The sequence below is a fragment of the Chiloscyllium punctatum genome, chromosome 42 (assembly GCF_047496795.1).
Source record: "Chiloscyllium punctatum isolate Juve2018m chromosome 42, sChiPun1.3, whole genome shotgun sequence".
In the NCBI taxonomy this organism is placed as follows: Eukaryota; Metazoa; Chordata; class Chondrichthyes; order Orectolobiformes; family Hemiscylliidae; genus Chiloscyllium; species Chiloscyllium punctatum.
This window is the reverse complement of record NC_092780.1, coordinates 24744401-24761006: the sequence shown is the minus strand read 5'-3', so window position 1 is coordinate 24761006 and position 16606 is coordinate 24744401. Positions and strand designations below refer to the sequence as shown.

The following is a 16606-nucleotide window of genomic DNA, read 5'->3' as shown; positions in this document are numbered from 1 at the left end:
ATCTAGCTCATTCAGGCCCCTTGGGGAAGGAAGTCTGCTGTCCTTACCCAGTCCAGCCTAGAATTGCAGCAATGTGGTTGACTTTCAAGGAAATGTCACTGGTGAGACCCACATCCTGTAAGTGAATAGAAAAGGATATACAATTGTTTTTATTTTAGAAAAACACTTCTCTTTGTAATCAAAGGACTAAAATGATGACAAAATGCATCCAGAAGTTAATTAGTTTAGAAGTATAGGTACACAATCCTTTATCAGAAACGTTTGGGACCAGATGGTTTTCGGAATTCAGAATTATTCGAATTTCAAAATAAGTGACAGTTCAATGGTGAAATTTTAAGAAATCTTACCGAGCAGAAGACTCACAGTGAGTAATGGACCCTGAGACAGACTTGAGACCTGCAGTGCTGGGCCACGCCCACCCACATGACATCTGAGTGACATGCATCGAGTGGGTGTGGAGTTGAGTTAACTGTTTGTACACCAAATAACCTTGTTAATGAGATAAAAACTTCACAAAAAACTTTGGATTTTGGAGCTGTTTGGATTTTGGGATTTTGGATAAAGGGTTGTCTACCTGCAATAGCATATGTAAATGCAAAAATTAAGGAAGAGCAAGGATATTACATAAATTCTATATATTATCACAAGTCACTATTCTAGTCCTGTGCTCAAGTAAATGTGCTCGAGTCAGCGCCTCAAGTAAATGTCTGGTTGTAATATTACACATGCAGTGCTTTTGATCCTCTCAGAGGTACATGCTGGTAAAGTGTACTGATTCTTCATTTTTAATTTACTGGTGTATTTTCTTTTTTAATGTCTCTCACATCTATCCTAACCCCATGTGTTTACACTACCCAACTGAAAGAATAAACCTTTACAACACAGATGCCAGAAATTATTGAGCCCACTATGTTCATTTCGGCTCTGTTAAGGAACTGGAAGAATCATTCTTGCAAATCTGAATCCTGTCAATATTGGGGCATAGCTTTAGCATGGACATTGCCAAAATCAGTTTTACTTGAAAACCAAATATTTTCAATCCTGTACTTTAAATAACCAAGGCTGACCTTGACTTGCTGTGCCAGACCCCTCCCTGGCTGAAAGCTGTCTGCTTTGACTTGACTGAGGACTTCTAACAACTCTTTCACACAGAGGGTGATTCATATGTGGAATGAATTGCCAGAGGGAGTAGTAGATGTAGGCACAGTTATAACTTTTAAAAGACATTTTGACAGGTACATGGATAGGAAAGTTTTGGAGGATTATGGGCCAAATGCAGGCTTGTAGGACTGGTTTAGTTTGGAAAAATTGGTCAGCATGGACGAGTTGGACTGAAGGGTCTGTTTCAATGCTGTATGATTCTTTGACTCTACAATAAAACCTTTGCTTACAGGGTTTACAGCACTGTGCTGTTCCAGTATACGTTTTCCAATGTAAAATTAACATTTTAAGATGGTTTCAATTTTTTCATCCTATCTTTTGTGATTGTTTTTACTGGAAGGTGAGGTTGGGGTCTTACAAGCTGACTTGGGCAATTTGATATGCAACAGTTGCATTGCTTCCTTTTTTAAAAAATTCATCACCTCTACCATACCTCCACTTCCACCCTTTCGCCTTCCGATGGGCTATATTGTCCCATAAATCAGCAAGGAGTGAACCTGTGCCAAAGAAAATGATTCCCACTTCAGGATTTTCATTATCTGCAAGCACTATGCTTTCTGTACTAAGTACCTACTCACAACCTCTGGAGCTAATACTGGCCTAGTATAGTTAGTTATAAAAATATTGTATTATTAATATCCTATCAATTTCAGATGTCAGAGTGCTCTGTGTTTATGCTGCTTTGATATTGCCTGACCGTTTACTCTCATTAATGTTTGATAGGAAAAATACAATATATTTTAATTGCTCTTATGGGACTTTGTCATCATGAACTTCGGGGCAATAAACTTCAACTGCCAACCTAGAAATCCAAAAATGGACCAACATTCAAATTTGTTTAGTATTTGGAAGCTATTCTGCATTTATCTTTCAATAAACAATGGTTTATATTTTAAAAAAGAAGTCAGCCTAATATAATCAATACAGTCCTAAGCATTATAGACAAAATTAAATATAAGCTTATTGTCAAGAATAACATTTGTTATAAGGTTTCATATGTTCGAGTTGTTTGTAGAACCCATTGATAATAACATTACATAGTGTCCTGTCACAAAGCTGCAAATGTAGGTGTGATCGTCACTATTGGTTTTCTGTAACCATTAGAGAGAAACTTGATCTAAGATTGAATGTACAGTGAGAATTCCTTTTCCCCTTCTTCTGCAAAGAAGTAACATTTCCAAGTACAAAATATGAGCATCAATTTCCACTGAACATGTTCAAATCTGGCTGATGTAATTGCTAATATTTGGTCAAATAGAATTATTTGACCAGTAATATTATCTTCAAATTAGGTGAATGTGAGTTGCGAAAGTTTGTATTTTAATATTTCATCACTTTTTGCAACTTTGCAAAATTACCCTTCACTTTCAAAACACCACTTTAAAAATGAAAAGCTGAACTCATGAAGAGAAATCGAAGAAATCCACAAACCTACATTAAAAATGGTTTTAATAGTCTGAGCAACTGCTTACAGGATCAGAATCATATTATATATTTTACGTGTGAATTTACTTCACCACAAACAATAGCTGTTACAGTGACGTTAACCAGACTGGCTTTTCATTCTAACGTTTTCTTTTGCAAGTAGAGAATGTTGCAAATTATCTCACGCAGTGGTAGAGGACTCTCGAGAATTGGAGTATGGAGAAGATAATGGGGAAGCACTCATGATTAAACTGATTTTTTTTCAGTGTTTCAGTGTACATGCAGAGCAATTTTGTATGGATTGCGTTAGGCTTAGTTCAGTGTAGTGCACTTATTCTTGAGTCAGAAAGCTGAAGATACAAGCCTATCTCCTGAAACCTGAAGACATTATTGGTCTGCTTCTGGAATGCTGTACTGTCGGAGGGGCTTCATTTTGAAAAACATGTCAAACTAAAGCTCCGTCAAACGTGAATTTAAAAGATTTTGCATCCCTTTCTGAAGAAGGGCAAAGTAGTACTTCTAGTGTTGTGTTCAATACTTAGCTGTCAACCAGTGATAATTTTCTATATGTAAGAAAGAAAGGTTATTTATGGAATTTTTTTGTGGGATTTTGATGTGTACAATATTTCCTACATTTATAAATTTGCTCACACTTCAGAAGCTCTTTGCCTGTAAAAACATTTTGGGTCTTTCATTATATTTTTGTCAATTTCTGATCTAGTTTCAAGCATCAGAATTGTCAGCAGTTTTAAACTGGATGCATAGGTCTTGTCTTTTGGTACTGTCATCATGGTGTTTTCTTCTGCTGTAGTCAAGTGCTAATCACCACAATTTTTCACCTTTTTTTTCTGTCCCAGATTGCTAGTTGGAGCTCCACAGGCAGAAGGTACCCCGAGTCAACTGGCAAATCGCACAGGAGCCTTATTCTACTGTACTGTATCATCAAGTCCCAATGACTGTAAACGTGCCAAGTTTGAGAAACCAAGTAAGTTGAGATATTATTCACCCATGATGAAATCAAACAATTAACTTGATCAACCAGAAGTGGAAGGCAATGCTACAATAAGGTTACATTTATAAAACCTGCCTTTGCTACAGCAGTGAGCATGAGTAAATTAGAAATGCACATCAAGACGAATCCTTTTTCAATAATTTGCACCCAAAATGAACCGAGTTATTTCTATGGCTGTAAGAAGAAAGCTACATGACAGAAGCATTGAACCAGTTCACATGATCAAAATTTCAGGCTATTTCTGTAGGGAAATCCTGAATGAGTGGGCAGATGCAAACCAGATTTTTCTTGGTGGAATCTTGTAAATATTAGTGTCAGGAGAAGCAATTGATTCTCAGGGGTCAGTTTGAAGAACATGGTTTTCAATGTTGTAATAAGTACTAGATTCTGTTTACACATTTTTGTCCCAGCTAACTATACAGGGGAAACTCGATTATCCAAGTGAGATGGGCAGGCACTATTTCGTTCAGATAATCGATTATTCGGTTAATCGATAAAATGCCTTTCCTCTGGGGCTCGGAGTTTTTAAAGTCTGCTCCCCCATTCAGGAGATTGCAGCAGTACACAGCATGAGAGACCCTGCCCCCAACATTTCCAGTGTTGTGTTCAATACTTAGCTGTCAACCGTCCAACACCTCCCCCTGCCCTCCCCTGACACTGCCCCCAGCACACCCCTGGCCCCAGCCCCAAAACCTCCCCTGCCCCTGACACTGCTCCCCACCCCCGACTCCTTCCCCCACCTCCAACCATCCAACACCGCACCCCCGCCCCCTCCCACCCCCATCCATGTCCATCATTGCCCCCACCACCCCATCCCCGTCCAACACTGTCCCCACCCCCTTTCTGGGGCAGCCGGACTGGACACCAACAATAAGACTGCTGCTGCTGCTGCCGCTTTTGTGAGATAAGTCTCCAAATAGCACGCAGACACACACACACATTTTTTTATTGCAACTTTTTGACAGGTTCTACCTCTGCCCTGTATAGAACAATGTTGGTCAGATTATCCACTTAAAGATAGTGGAGTCAAGGGTTATGGAGATAAGGCTGGAACAGGATACTGATTGGGAATGATCAGCCATGATCATATTGAATGGCGGTGCAGGCTCGAAGGGCTGAATGGCCTACTCCTGCATCTATTGTCTATTGTCTATTATCTGGAGAAGCGGGGTGGGGGGGGGGGGGAGTTTAGGGTACACTCCTACACTCCTCTGCAGAACACCAGGGAAAGTGTGGGGAGAGAGAGGGCGAGAGGTCAGTCATTTGGAGGCAGTGCCTGTTTAATCACTGTAAACAAATGAGGCGATCACTACTAGAAACGCACCTTTGATGTAATGTTTCAATTGGGACCTCGAGATGTCCTTCGGATAATCCGATTTTTATATACTTGGTATTTGGATAATCAAAGTTCCACTGTATTGTAATAATTTATAATATGCTCTCTATATATTTTATATCTGCTGTATACTTATGTTGCATATTTGTAGGCTGAGGTTTATCATTTGTCTTCTCTGAACACCCAGAATGTATCCTGTTGTAATGTCTGAATGATCTTCTGTTTTCACTTTGTGAACTATTATCTTATCTTCACCATATCATTGTTTCCACAGCTGATGCAAAAACTGAAAGTAAGGAAGACCAATGGCTTGGAGTCACTGTGGCAAGTCAAGGGCCTGGTGGGAAGGTGGTGGTAAGGCAACTTTTTGAATTGTTTTTTTCTGCAGGTAAGCGCACGTTGAGCATAAATTTGGCGTTAGATGTGGAGCCGTGGACTTATGACACAATTTCTGTCTGCATTTTGTCCCAAATTCTGAATTTATCATTGAGGAGAGTCGGTGAGCAGAAGTTGGATTGCACCTGTACAGAGATAAAGAAGTTACTTTGTTTTGTGGGTGCTTCAAGATTGCAGGGTCATGCCTCTTATCCAGACTTGGTCAGCAATGGCAAGTTACACAGGAAGACATTATTGGGAGTATTGTTTTTTTCTTGACATTGACAGACAATACTTTTTAATGAGAATAATTTGTGGTATGCAGCTTATAAGCCTGGAATAAGGCGCATATTTGACTAGGAGAAAGTAGGGACTGCAGATGCTGGAGATCAGAGTCAAGGGTGTGGTGCTGGAAATCCTTACCCCGATTCTCCTGCTCCTCGGATACCACCTGACCTGCTGTGCTTTTCCAACACCACGCTCTCGACTCATACCTGACTTCTGAAATTTGATTTATTATTGTCACTTGTATTGAGATATAGTGAAAAGTATTGTTTTTCTCGTGCTAACCAGACAAATCAAACCAGACAGGAGTACATCAGAGTAGTAGAACAGAATGCAGAGTATGGTGTTACGGCTACATAGAGCAATAATTGCTGGCCCAGCCAATGACACCCATATTCCATGACCAAATAAAAATAAGTAAGTTAATGGAATAATCAGTTGGACTAGACAGTGCAGTGGGTTGCCATTTTCAATTTAAGAACTGCTTTTTAAATCCATCCAAGAATGATGGAATGAATTGCCTTATAATATTCTTTATAAAAGTCCAAAGTTGTTAAAGCAAATTTAACTCAGTTCTCAGTCCATGATTATTCATGAAATAGTGTTACTCAAGAGCCAGCACAGATTGACCCAGGTCTTCTGCTCAACTTCAATGAACATTAAAGATTTCTTTGACAATTTTGCAGCTGAAATTTCCATCCCAGCTGATCGGTTAGTGCAGGCAATCATAGAGAAGACTGTCCAGCACAAACGGAGGCAGGACATACCCACTTTTCACAAGTTGTAGCTGATATTCAGTAAGTTTGTAAAGGTCTGCAGTCTTTCAGTAAGTGAGTGGATTAGTGAGTAGGTAAGTCAGTAGTCTGGTTGGGTGAGAGGTAATTGGAGGAGCGTAGTTGGATTCAGTTGAGCGGGAGTGAGTGCCAGAAGTGACCTGTCCATGCTTGCTCATCCTGTGAATTATATTAAGTATTAACGAGCTTACCATTTCCATAGTAAGCATGTAGTTAGGTCCTACATATCCATTTTAGGCATCTGAGACAGCTCAGTGTTGGTTTACCAAGGCTCCAGGCATTGGAAATCAGCTCTTTAGAATTTAAATTTTCCAGGGAAGCTTCCCTGAATGTTTATATGTCAGGATTTTCATTGGGTTTGATGCGTGTCTCCCAACCTGTGACAAAAGCTCTGACAATCTGGATACCGAAACATTTACTGAAGGTTGTTGAAGGTAACCATTGTTACTGAAGTTAAAAATCATACAACACCAGGTTATAGTCCAACAGGTTTAATTGGAAGCACTAGCTTTCAGAGCACTGCTCCTTCATCAGGTGGTTGATGAAGGAACAGTATTCCGAAAGCTAGTGCTTCCAATTAAACCTGTTGGACTATAACCTGGTGTTGTGTGATTTGTAACTTTGTACAGCCCAGTCCAACACCAGCATCTCCAAATCATGGTTACAGAAGGTGGACATCCCTTTGACATAGTATGTAGGGCTGTTCATGTAGGAAATGCAAAAAGCCTCATCGCTGAGATAATCAATGGGATCATTACAAGGAGCTTCACTCTGCAGCCTTCACAGTTTTTATTTCTTGGGCATGCTCGATGCTGGTGAACAATGAAGCTGTGTCCCTGCAAGGCTGTTCCTTACTGTATTTGGAACAGAACCTAAATTGCTCTTATGAATTATGTTGATCATTAGATACTGGTCTAATGACCTGCTTAGATGTTTCAAGAAATCTGGAAGGTTATAATCATTGTCTGTTGCATCTGTAAAGATGGAGGATTGTTTGGCTTTTTGACAAATATTTTGAGAATGGGCCATTGCTCACTTCTTATGTACATAAATGGAAATACCATTTTCTATTCAGGAATTGGTCATTGGTTGAGATGAAGTTGCAATAAATTCCTTCTGCAACTTTCAATTATGTTGAGTTTTTCAACATCGTCTGGGAGATCACCATTTCTGCTCTTTGAAAGAGAGCCAAAAGAAGAGGGGAAAGATTTAAAAGGGACCTACGGGTCAGCATTTTCATGCAAAGGATGACACGCGTGTGGAATAAGCTGCCAGAAGAAGTGGTGCAATTTGGTAGAATTGCAACATTTAAAAGGCATCTGGATGGGTACATAAATAGGAAGGGTTTAAGTAGGATGTAGGCCAAATGGTGGCAAATGGGACTACATTAGGATATCTGATCGGCATGGACGAGTTGGACTGAAGGATCTGTTTCCATGCTATACAACTCTATATCTCTACGACTGTAATGTTTGTTTCCCACTAGACCAGACTTATAGGTTGTTGGTTTACTCTTTCATTCAAAAAAACTGCATCTCAGACAATTCAGCACATCCTCAGCAATGCTCTGTGGTGTCAACTTTAATTTCTGTGTTCAAATTCTGGAGATGGCCATGAACTTTATGACTAAAATTTATGATTAAAATGATTAGTGAAAAAGGTGTTTGGTATGCTTTCCTTTATTGGTCAGAGTGTTGAGTACAGGAGTTGGGAGTCATGTTGCGGCTGTACAGAACATTGGTTAGGCCACTTTTGGAATATTGCATGCAATTCTGGTCTCCTTCCTATCGGAAGGATGTTGTGAAACTTGAAAGAGTTCAGAAAAGATTTACAAGGATGTTGTCATGGATGGAAGATTTGAGCTATCGGGAGAAGTTGAATAGGCTAGGGCTGTTTTCCCTAGAGCGTCGGAGGCTGAGGGGTTTATAGAGGTTTATAGATATGGTAAAGAGACAAGGTCTTGTCCCTGCGGTGGGGGAGTCCAGAACTAGAGGGCATAGGTTTAGGGTGAAACAGGAAAGATATAAAAGAGACCTAAGGGGCAACTTTTTCACGCAGAGGGTAGTACATGCATGAAATGAGCTGCCAGAGGAAGTTGTGGAGGCTGGTACAATTGCAATATTTAAAAGGCATCTAGATGGGTTTGTGAATAGGAAGGGTTTGGAGGGATAAGGGCTGGGTGCTGGCAGGTAGGACTAGGTTGGGTTGGGATATCTGGTCGAGGACAAGGTGGACCGAAGGATCTGTTTCCGTGCTGTACATCTCTATGACTCTATGACTCTAACGAAGGTGAGAGTGCTGCCATCCAAATTACAATTGACCCATACATTGTCAACATTGTTTTAGATTGATTTGGGCAAGTGGCTTGCTACAACAAGACCCAAAAACATAGTATGAGGGGAGATTTTCATTGGTGAGATATCTGTTTTTAAGTATTGCCTATGTATTTCTCCCCAGGTTTGTGCACATCGTTATGAGAAGAGACAATTGACTCAACAAGATGAGAAGAGAATTTTGTTGGGTCGTTGTTTTATCTTGAGTGACAACATCGGCATCAATCCAAATGATGACTGGGACAATTCTCCAGCACAGTTCTGTGAAAATGTCGGGGATGATCACCAGGGACTGCTTATGTGCCAGAAGGGCATGGCTGCAGGATTCACACATCCCAATCACTATGCATATTACGGAGCACCAGGTGGCTGGAACTGGCAAGGTCTGGCATTTATAAATCTTTTCTTTCATATTTAGTTTGAAACATCATAGGGGGTCTTAGGCTTGTTGAGTGGAGTAACAAACTATTTCAGCCTGGGTGTGAATGCAGTGCAGTTGTCTTGTTGATCCTCTTGACTCCAGAAAGAAAGTATGTTTTAGTAATAATGCAGGAAACTATTTACAATTCATGTGCTTTTTTTTGGCTTTTGCGATCATTATGTTGGCTTAGAGAGGAATCATAAAGGCTTGCTGGAAAAATTGTAGTCAGGCTCAATGAACATCTTTGAAACATAATCTGCTTTCAAAAAGAAGGATCTCCAGAATATCAGGAGATTGCCTTTCTCGTTTGCCCAGAGGAGCTGATTGAGATTGGGTGGTAACTGTTCTTCAGAGGATCAATCCCAAGATCTTGATCATAGAACCCAGTGAAAATGAGGTTTCTGATTCTGTTCACCACTTTTACCCAGTTTATTTTCTTTTGGAAGCGAATTTTGCAATATGGTCCAGTTTCCTTTTTGCTTTCAAGGATTTGTGCCTTCTTTTGATTCTTCAGATCTCGACTGAAGTATTTTCCTGTGGACGTTAATGTAAAATCAGAGTGGCTGATACCTCTGTTTGGCCCAGGTTTTGTTAACCCTCCAGAAGGATTTTTTATATATTGCAAGCATTTTAAATATTGCTGTTCTTTTTGATAAATTCATCCGTCCATTTAATTTGCACTAAAATCAACAGTTTATCAAATTTTGGATGCTGCCAGCAAATGTTGGTGATGCATAACATGCACGTTGGCTTAACCCTAGCAATGTTACTATGAAGTTATTTTGAACGCCTCAGACTATCAGTATTTGTAGTGTTACACTAAGCCATTGCGTATGTTAAACAATTCAGCGTAGTATATAACCCTTTCTTTTCACCTGAAGTTGATCCCAGCTGAAATGTTTATATATCTCGTGGTTCCGTTCTGGATTTTATTATTTGAGGTCAGCGCAAACTTATTTTTCTAACTTGTCACAGCATTCCTTTCAATTGAGAAAGCTGTTTCCTCTCCATCCTCTTCTAATTTCCATTGCGCTGCACTACCCTCCTCAGATAAGGCGGGAAGGTAGATAGCTCGCTCCCAAGGCACAGCTAATGCCATTCTGAAAGGATGGTGTTGGTTGAAGGATGCATTTGGCAATGACAAGAGGGGAATTTGCGTTTTTTTTGCAAAAATAAGTGGCTCAGCGGCTTTTACATCTGTGAACAGGCTGACAGGTCTGGTTTTACATCTCCCCTGAAGACTGAGCCTGCAACAGCTAAGCACTAAACTGACAGCTTAGATTATGCACCAAAATCCTAGAATGATGCTTAAACCCACAAGCTCAAATGAGTGCTACCTCTAAACCAAGTTAACAGTTGTCACATTCTGGAATATATGGCAGGATAACAAGCCATTATGCTTCGAGATAGACTGAGCTCAGCTTTTCCAATTTGATGTTGTTATCCACGTAATCCTTTTTGTGAAACATATAAAACATCCAAACTAATGAAGGTATCAATGTAATTGAAGGACAATATTACCCTTACATGTAACAGTTGTAACTTCAATAATACATTTTATTTAATAAAGCCATTTGCTAGAACATAATTTTAATTACACTTAAATTTGATTCTGTACTTTCAGTGTGTGTTGTTACAAGAAATGAATAAGCCATAAAGTTTTGATGGATCATTGTTTTTTCTTTTTCAGGAACTGTCCAAGTCTCACAAAAGAATATGACATTTCTTGATCACGATATACTGTCTGATGGCCCTTACATACTTAAAGACGCAGGAAAGGCCCACAGCTACATGGGTATTACTTAGTTTCCACAAGTCTTTTTTCATTTTCTTCCTTGAGCTGCTGGAGACAATGACTCACACAGGACTGTTGTACAGCAGGCAGCTGTAACCATTACCATTATATACAATGGATGTTCCCCATGTCTTTCCGTACAGTTCAGCTTGGAAAGAATAAATGAAACACATAGGGAACAGATTGGTGTTTAGTATTGCTGCCTCAACCCAGGTTTGATTCCATCCTTGGCGACTCTCTGTGTGGAGTTTCCATATTCTCCTTGTGTCTGCATGGATTTCCTTCCACAATCCAATGGTTAGGTGGGCTGGCCATGCTGAAATAATCCACAGTGTTCAGGAATGTGTAGGCTAGGATTAGCCATGGTTAATGAGAGTTTACAGGGATAGGGTGGGGTAGGGTCTGGATCCAGTTGGAATGCTCCTCAGAGGGTTGGTGCAGGCTCAATGGGCCAAATGGCCTCTTTCTGCAGGGATTCTATGATAAATCTATTCTGTCATTATCCATCTACATGTTTTCTCCAGTATGACTCACTGAAGAGTGATCTGGAGTTGGGACAAATGCTATTTTTTATATCAATGTACCTGACGTTGGAGGGTGGCAGAAAAACATAATTTATTAAATTATCCTATCTTTGCTATATACCCACTTGATTGAAATCAAATTAATTCTAGCCTCACCTTTTCTTTTCAGTGGTTCAACATAATAACGTGTTCCTCAATTTTTTGGTTCTCCTCCAATCAGCGGGTCTTCGTGGACATGGAATCAGCTAACAAATGATTCTCAATTTGTCTCCATAGTGTCATAGAGTCATACAGCATGGAAACAGACTCTTCAGTCCAACCAGTCCATGCTGAACATAATCCCAAACTTAACTAGTCTCACCTACCTGTTCCTGGTCTATATCCCTCCAAACCTTTCTTATTTATGTATCCATCCAAATGTCTTTTAAATGTTGTAATTGTCCCCACTTCCACCACTTTCTCAGGTAGTTCATTCCACACACAAACCACCCTCTGTGGAAAATATTTGCCCTGTCATGTCTTTTTAAAATCTCTGTCACCTTAAAAATGTGCCCCCCAGTTTTCAAATCCCCTGTCCTCGGGAAAAGGCATCTATCATTTACCCTATCTATGCCCCTCATGATATTAAAAACTTCTACAAGATCATCTCTCAGCCTCCTATGTTCCAGTCAAAAAATCCCAGCTTATCCAGTTTTTTTTTTATAACTCAAGACTTCCCTACCCAGCAACATCCTGGTAAATCTCTTCTGAACCCTCTCCCATTTAATAATAGCCTTCGCATAACTGGGCAACCAGAAATGGACACAATACTCCAGAAGAGGCCTCACCAGTGTCCTGTACAACTTCAACATGATTTGCCAACTCCTATACTCAAAGGACTGAGCAGTGAAGACAAGCGTGCTAAACGACCCTTTTAACATTTACTCTGCTCCATGTTGTAAGTGTCCTGTAAGGAGTGTTATGGCCTTCTAAATAAAAATAAATGAACTGGGGCATAAGACACCTCATTTTAATTGTTCATTTTGGGAGCTGAGAAGAGACCATTGACTTCAGACCTTCTGATTTCCCTTTTGAGTGCTGGGAGAATCAGTAGTCCTGTTTGAGTCAGTAGGTTTCCCAGTGGCTCTCAGTCAAATCCCAAGGTGGAGGGTTCCAGCTGCTCTTGAAAGGGACAAATGGAAAGAGGAAATCCCATTAAGACAGAGAGACAGGTTGTGGCATCCTGAAATTTCACATCCTAATTTGTCCTCGTTTAGAAGAAAATGTGGAACAGAAAGCAACTTATTTGGGTTTTAACTTTATGGAGAACCTCAACATATATTATATTCATGGTTGTTGGTCTGTTGTTAGAATCTATTTATTTGTAATAAATAGTAGTGTTGTTAAGTGCAGAAACATGGTCCGTATTTTATATTAACCTGGATCTTGCTGACAAGTAAATTGGGCAATTTGTAGACTTTGATTAAAAAAAAAGTTAACTGCTGTGATGACTGGAAAATAGCAAGGCTTGATGTCCAGTGAGGCATGTTCACATTGGATTTCATATGCTGTGGCATTTATGACAGTTGTGATTTCAGTCTTCATCCATTACTGTTTCTGAATTAATTGCTTCAACATTTGTTTTGTCTAGTTTTCTCCCCCATTTTCTGGATAATTTATTCACTTCCGACACTCTGTTAAATGTATCACCTCCTTAGCAGGTGCCCTCCCAACCTAAGGAAAGAAAATGCATTTCAAATGTAGACCTTCGATAAGAAGCAGGGGTTGACTAGTCAATCATTGGAGCATCACAACCAAACTCACCCTCGCTCTGTAGACAAACATGGTGTTCAAAAGGGGCTGGTGGAATGCAATAAGAATGAGACCACCTGGTTGCTGACATAGCCCTTCTTCATTTAAATGAACTGAAACTAGTTGCAGTGCCCAAGCTGAAGTTATTACAGTTTGTCCCTTGAATTTGTAATTTTTTTACAACCTCGCTACTGAGCCATGTAGAGCCTACTCAATAATCTCACTGCTAATCTTGAGTTTATCTTTCCATAGGATATTCACTTACTGCTGGAAAGAGAGTCACACATCCCACAAAGTTCAGCTATGTGGCAGGTGGCCCTCGTCATAATCACACAGGGGCGGTGTTTGTTCTTAAACAGAGCACAGACGACGAATTAGCTATCGAGCACGTGATCATGGGAAGTCAAACAGGGTCTTACTTTGGGAGTTCAGTCGCAATTGCTGATCTTGATAATGATAGGTACGTAAAGTGGAACTTGCAAACTTGCTGTGTGCATCATTGAGCTTTGTTACTATTATGATTTGAATGGTGTAGACTGCCTTTCCCAATTGGGGAACTTGGGTTCTTGAGGTAGGAAGAAAGAGACCCAAACCGATTATCCACTGGGAATAGTGTTGTAAGAGGATTTCTTGTCATGCTGGCTTTCCCGATCCAATTCTTCAGTGGTTGTTTGAATTTCCATTGGGTTCAAACTAAACTAGACCACTGAGAGTTATGAATTCAGTGACCTAAATCTCAAGTTTTTAAATGGCAGCAGCTGCCCCTTTATTATAATTAGCTAAAAAAGCATAGTGTTTAAAAATGGCTTTTATTTGAAAGTAATTTGTACGGAAGAATTTCAGAATGATTGTCAGTTTGTGTGAACAGAGAAGTGAGCTGTACATACCTGTTCTCATTCTGGAGGGAGGGTTTAAGGTGTTTAGTTTGGGGAAATGTGGGATTAAGAGGCAAAACCACTAAAGTGACTCGTGTCCTAAATTGGAAAACATGGAAGAATGAGGCAATCTTTTAACTGCAGTCTTCAAAATAGTTATGGAATGCAGAAAATAGCTTTGTCCTTGTTGCCAGTGGTTAAAAGAGCATCTGTCAGCATATTGGTGGACAAGACACAGCAGCCTCATTTGAAAATATCTACCTTCTTTGCATTTGCGCATATATTTTTCATCAACCTGTTCTGATGTGTTATGACACATCTCGGGCAAGTGCATCTTGAATTCTGACATTCTAGCCCAGAGATAGTGGAGCTACCACTGTGCCACAAGACTGTCATTACGTTTGTACATTGGGCCTAACTAAAGACAATTTAGCTGTGGACTCAGGAATCATCCTGTGCAGCAGCTGATCAAAGCCACTGTTACTTAAATAGGATGCTTGAACAAATGTCCCTTTAGGATTTGAAGTGCGAGAACCTCCTGACCTAAGAATGTTGTTGCAATATGTCTGTAGTGTTTTGATTATTACACTCACCTCCCACACTAAATATCCTCAGTTTGAAATTAGGCAGAAACACTATGAACCAGCCTAGTCTGAGTTGACAGCTGTAGTATATGTGCAGTGTTTTGTGGTGCAGAGTTCATGTCCCTACCTCTTGTCCAGAAGGTCCAGATTCAAGTCCCATTTGCCCCAGTGTACTGTCACAGCATGTCTGAATGAGTTGATTTAAAACTAATTCTTGTTTTCTCAGTCTTTTGTAGCAAGGGAGCAATATATAAAAAAAAACTTTAGATTTCAAAATTCCTAATGATTTGAAAACATTGTCAGCATTTTTACAGAACAGCCTGTTTAATCTTGAGCTATTTTGCGATTTTACCTATGTTTGAGTGAGGTACTTGTGGGACAGATGTATTGAAGTTTATTTACAATTCTTTACAAGGCTATAATGTCACAGACTTATCCAGATAACATGGGTTCTCTGTTTACCGATGACACTGTACATTGAAGACACTTAACTGACTGACTACACTGACTTGAGACAGAGTGACTGAAGACAAGGCAAGTAGCTTTATACCAAAAGGTCACATGTCATGACGTTATATAACTTTTAAAAGATACAGCTGATCTGGATCTATGCCAGAATTCAATGACTCCCTTTTCTCTACAGAGTGGGAACCTTTTTCTGGATGAATATGTAGAGTGATGCAGATATTGGGCTCAGCCTTGAGGTTTTTTGACATGAGTTGCCATGAGTTTTTTTTTTGCAGAGCTTTCCATCGCAAAGCCTGTGCGATTTCTCATCACATCTTAGCAAACCCTTCTTTGTAACTACTTCCCCCTCACTGTGGCATCCCTTTCACTTCATATTGCCACATACGATTCCTGGACCAACTTCTTGCTCAGTGAATAGCCATTGAAAGACCATGATCTCTGGTGTCAGCACCATCTTTACAAGACTGCCATGCAACCAGACAAGAGTTGCCAGTCTAGTATTGCCCCTTACTGGCAACATAATGGCATAGCAGACACAAAGCCATGGTACACATAACACATGGCTGACACTCCTTTGCACATGCAACCCCATGTTACCCTTATGGTCATTGCTGTTTAACCACCAGGCCATAGACCAAAATATGTGGACTATCTGCATCAATGATATAAAGGTTCCGGGTGTTCATCCTAAGGTTCCATAATAATATTTAAGATGGAAAATGCCAAAGCAAGTGATATTTGACTTCTTGTAAGCAGTTAGTTTAACTGTACCACACAGTAACAATTTCCTGAGTACATCATATGTAAGATGCGTAAAGGAATGATATTTGCACAGATACATAGTGCATGTTTATTCCTTTGAGAATAGATCACTAGGAAGAAGGTAAAAGCTGCAGGTTTTCTGAAGCCAATCTTGAGATGTGTAAGGTTTTCCACATAAAGTGTCTGACTGGGTCAGCTGTAATATTACAGTTACTTTTTGGACTTTACTGACCTGCTTGCATGTTGTGGACAGAATTTTAGAAACTTTTATTTGGCATTATTCCTTGGTTGGCTCTTCTTCACATGTTGGATTTCTCAAGGTTATTGCCTAAAATGTGCAAGAAATCCTTGTAGAATAAAGCTTGCACCTGTCACAAAATACTCAGCACTGTCTTGGTGAGTGATACAAGCCACACCTCATACGAACTTTCTTATGTAGCACTATCCCAATTGGTGGATACAACAATTGATTCAGATTCAAGCACTTGCAAATGCTGCTGGTCTGCTACAATTGCTTTGAACTTGCATCCTTCTAGCTGTACATTAAAGATGCATTTTTTGCATTTGTTTAGAAGAGCTGTCAGAGGAAGTAGTGGAGGCTGGTATGATTACAAATGCATCTGGATGGGTGCATGACTAGGAAATGTTTAGAGGGATGTGGGCCA

At 39.9% G+C, this 16606-nt stretch overlaps 1 protein-coding gene across 2 annotated transcripts in view; it reads left to right on the top strand.

The window, feature by feature from the left end:
• Positions 1-16606, top strand: part of itga3b (integrin, alpha 3b) — a 165121-nt gene that overhangs the window by 80259 nt on the left and 68256 nt on the right. For both annotated transcript variants that reach the window (XM_072561670.1, XM_072561671.1), the window contains exons 2-6: positions 3444-3571; positions 5209-5288; positions 8846-9104; positions 10833-10937; positions 13505-13712. In XM_072561670.1, the coding sequence (XP_072417771.1) occupies positions 3444-3571; positions 5209-5288; positions 8846-9104; positions 10833-10937; positions 13505-13712 (780 nt within the window). The remainder of the gene's footprint in view (positions 1-3443; positions 3572-5208; positions 5289-8845; positions 9105-10832; positions 10938-13504; positions 13713-16606) is intronic.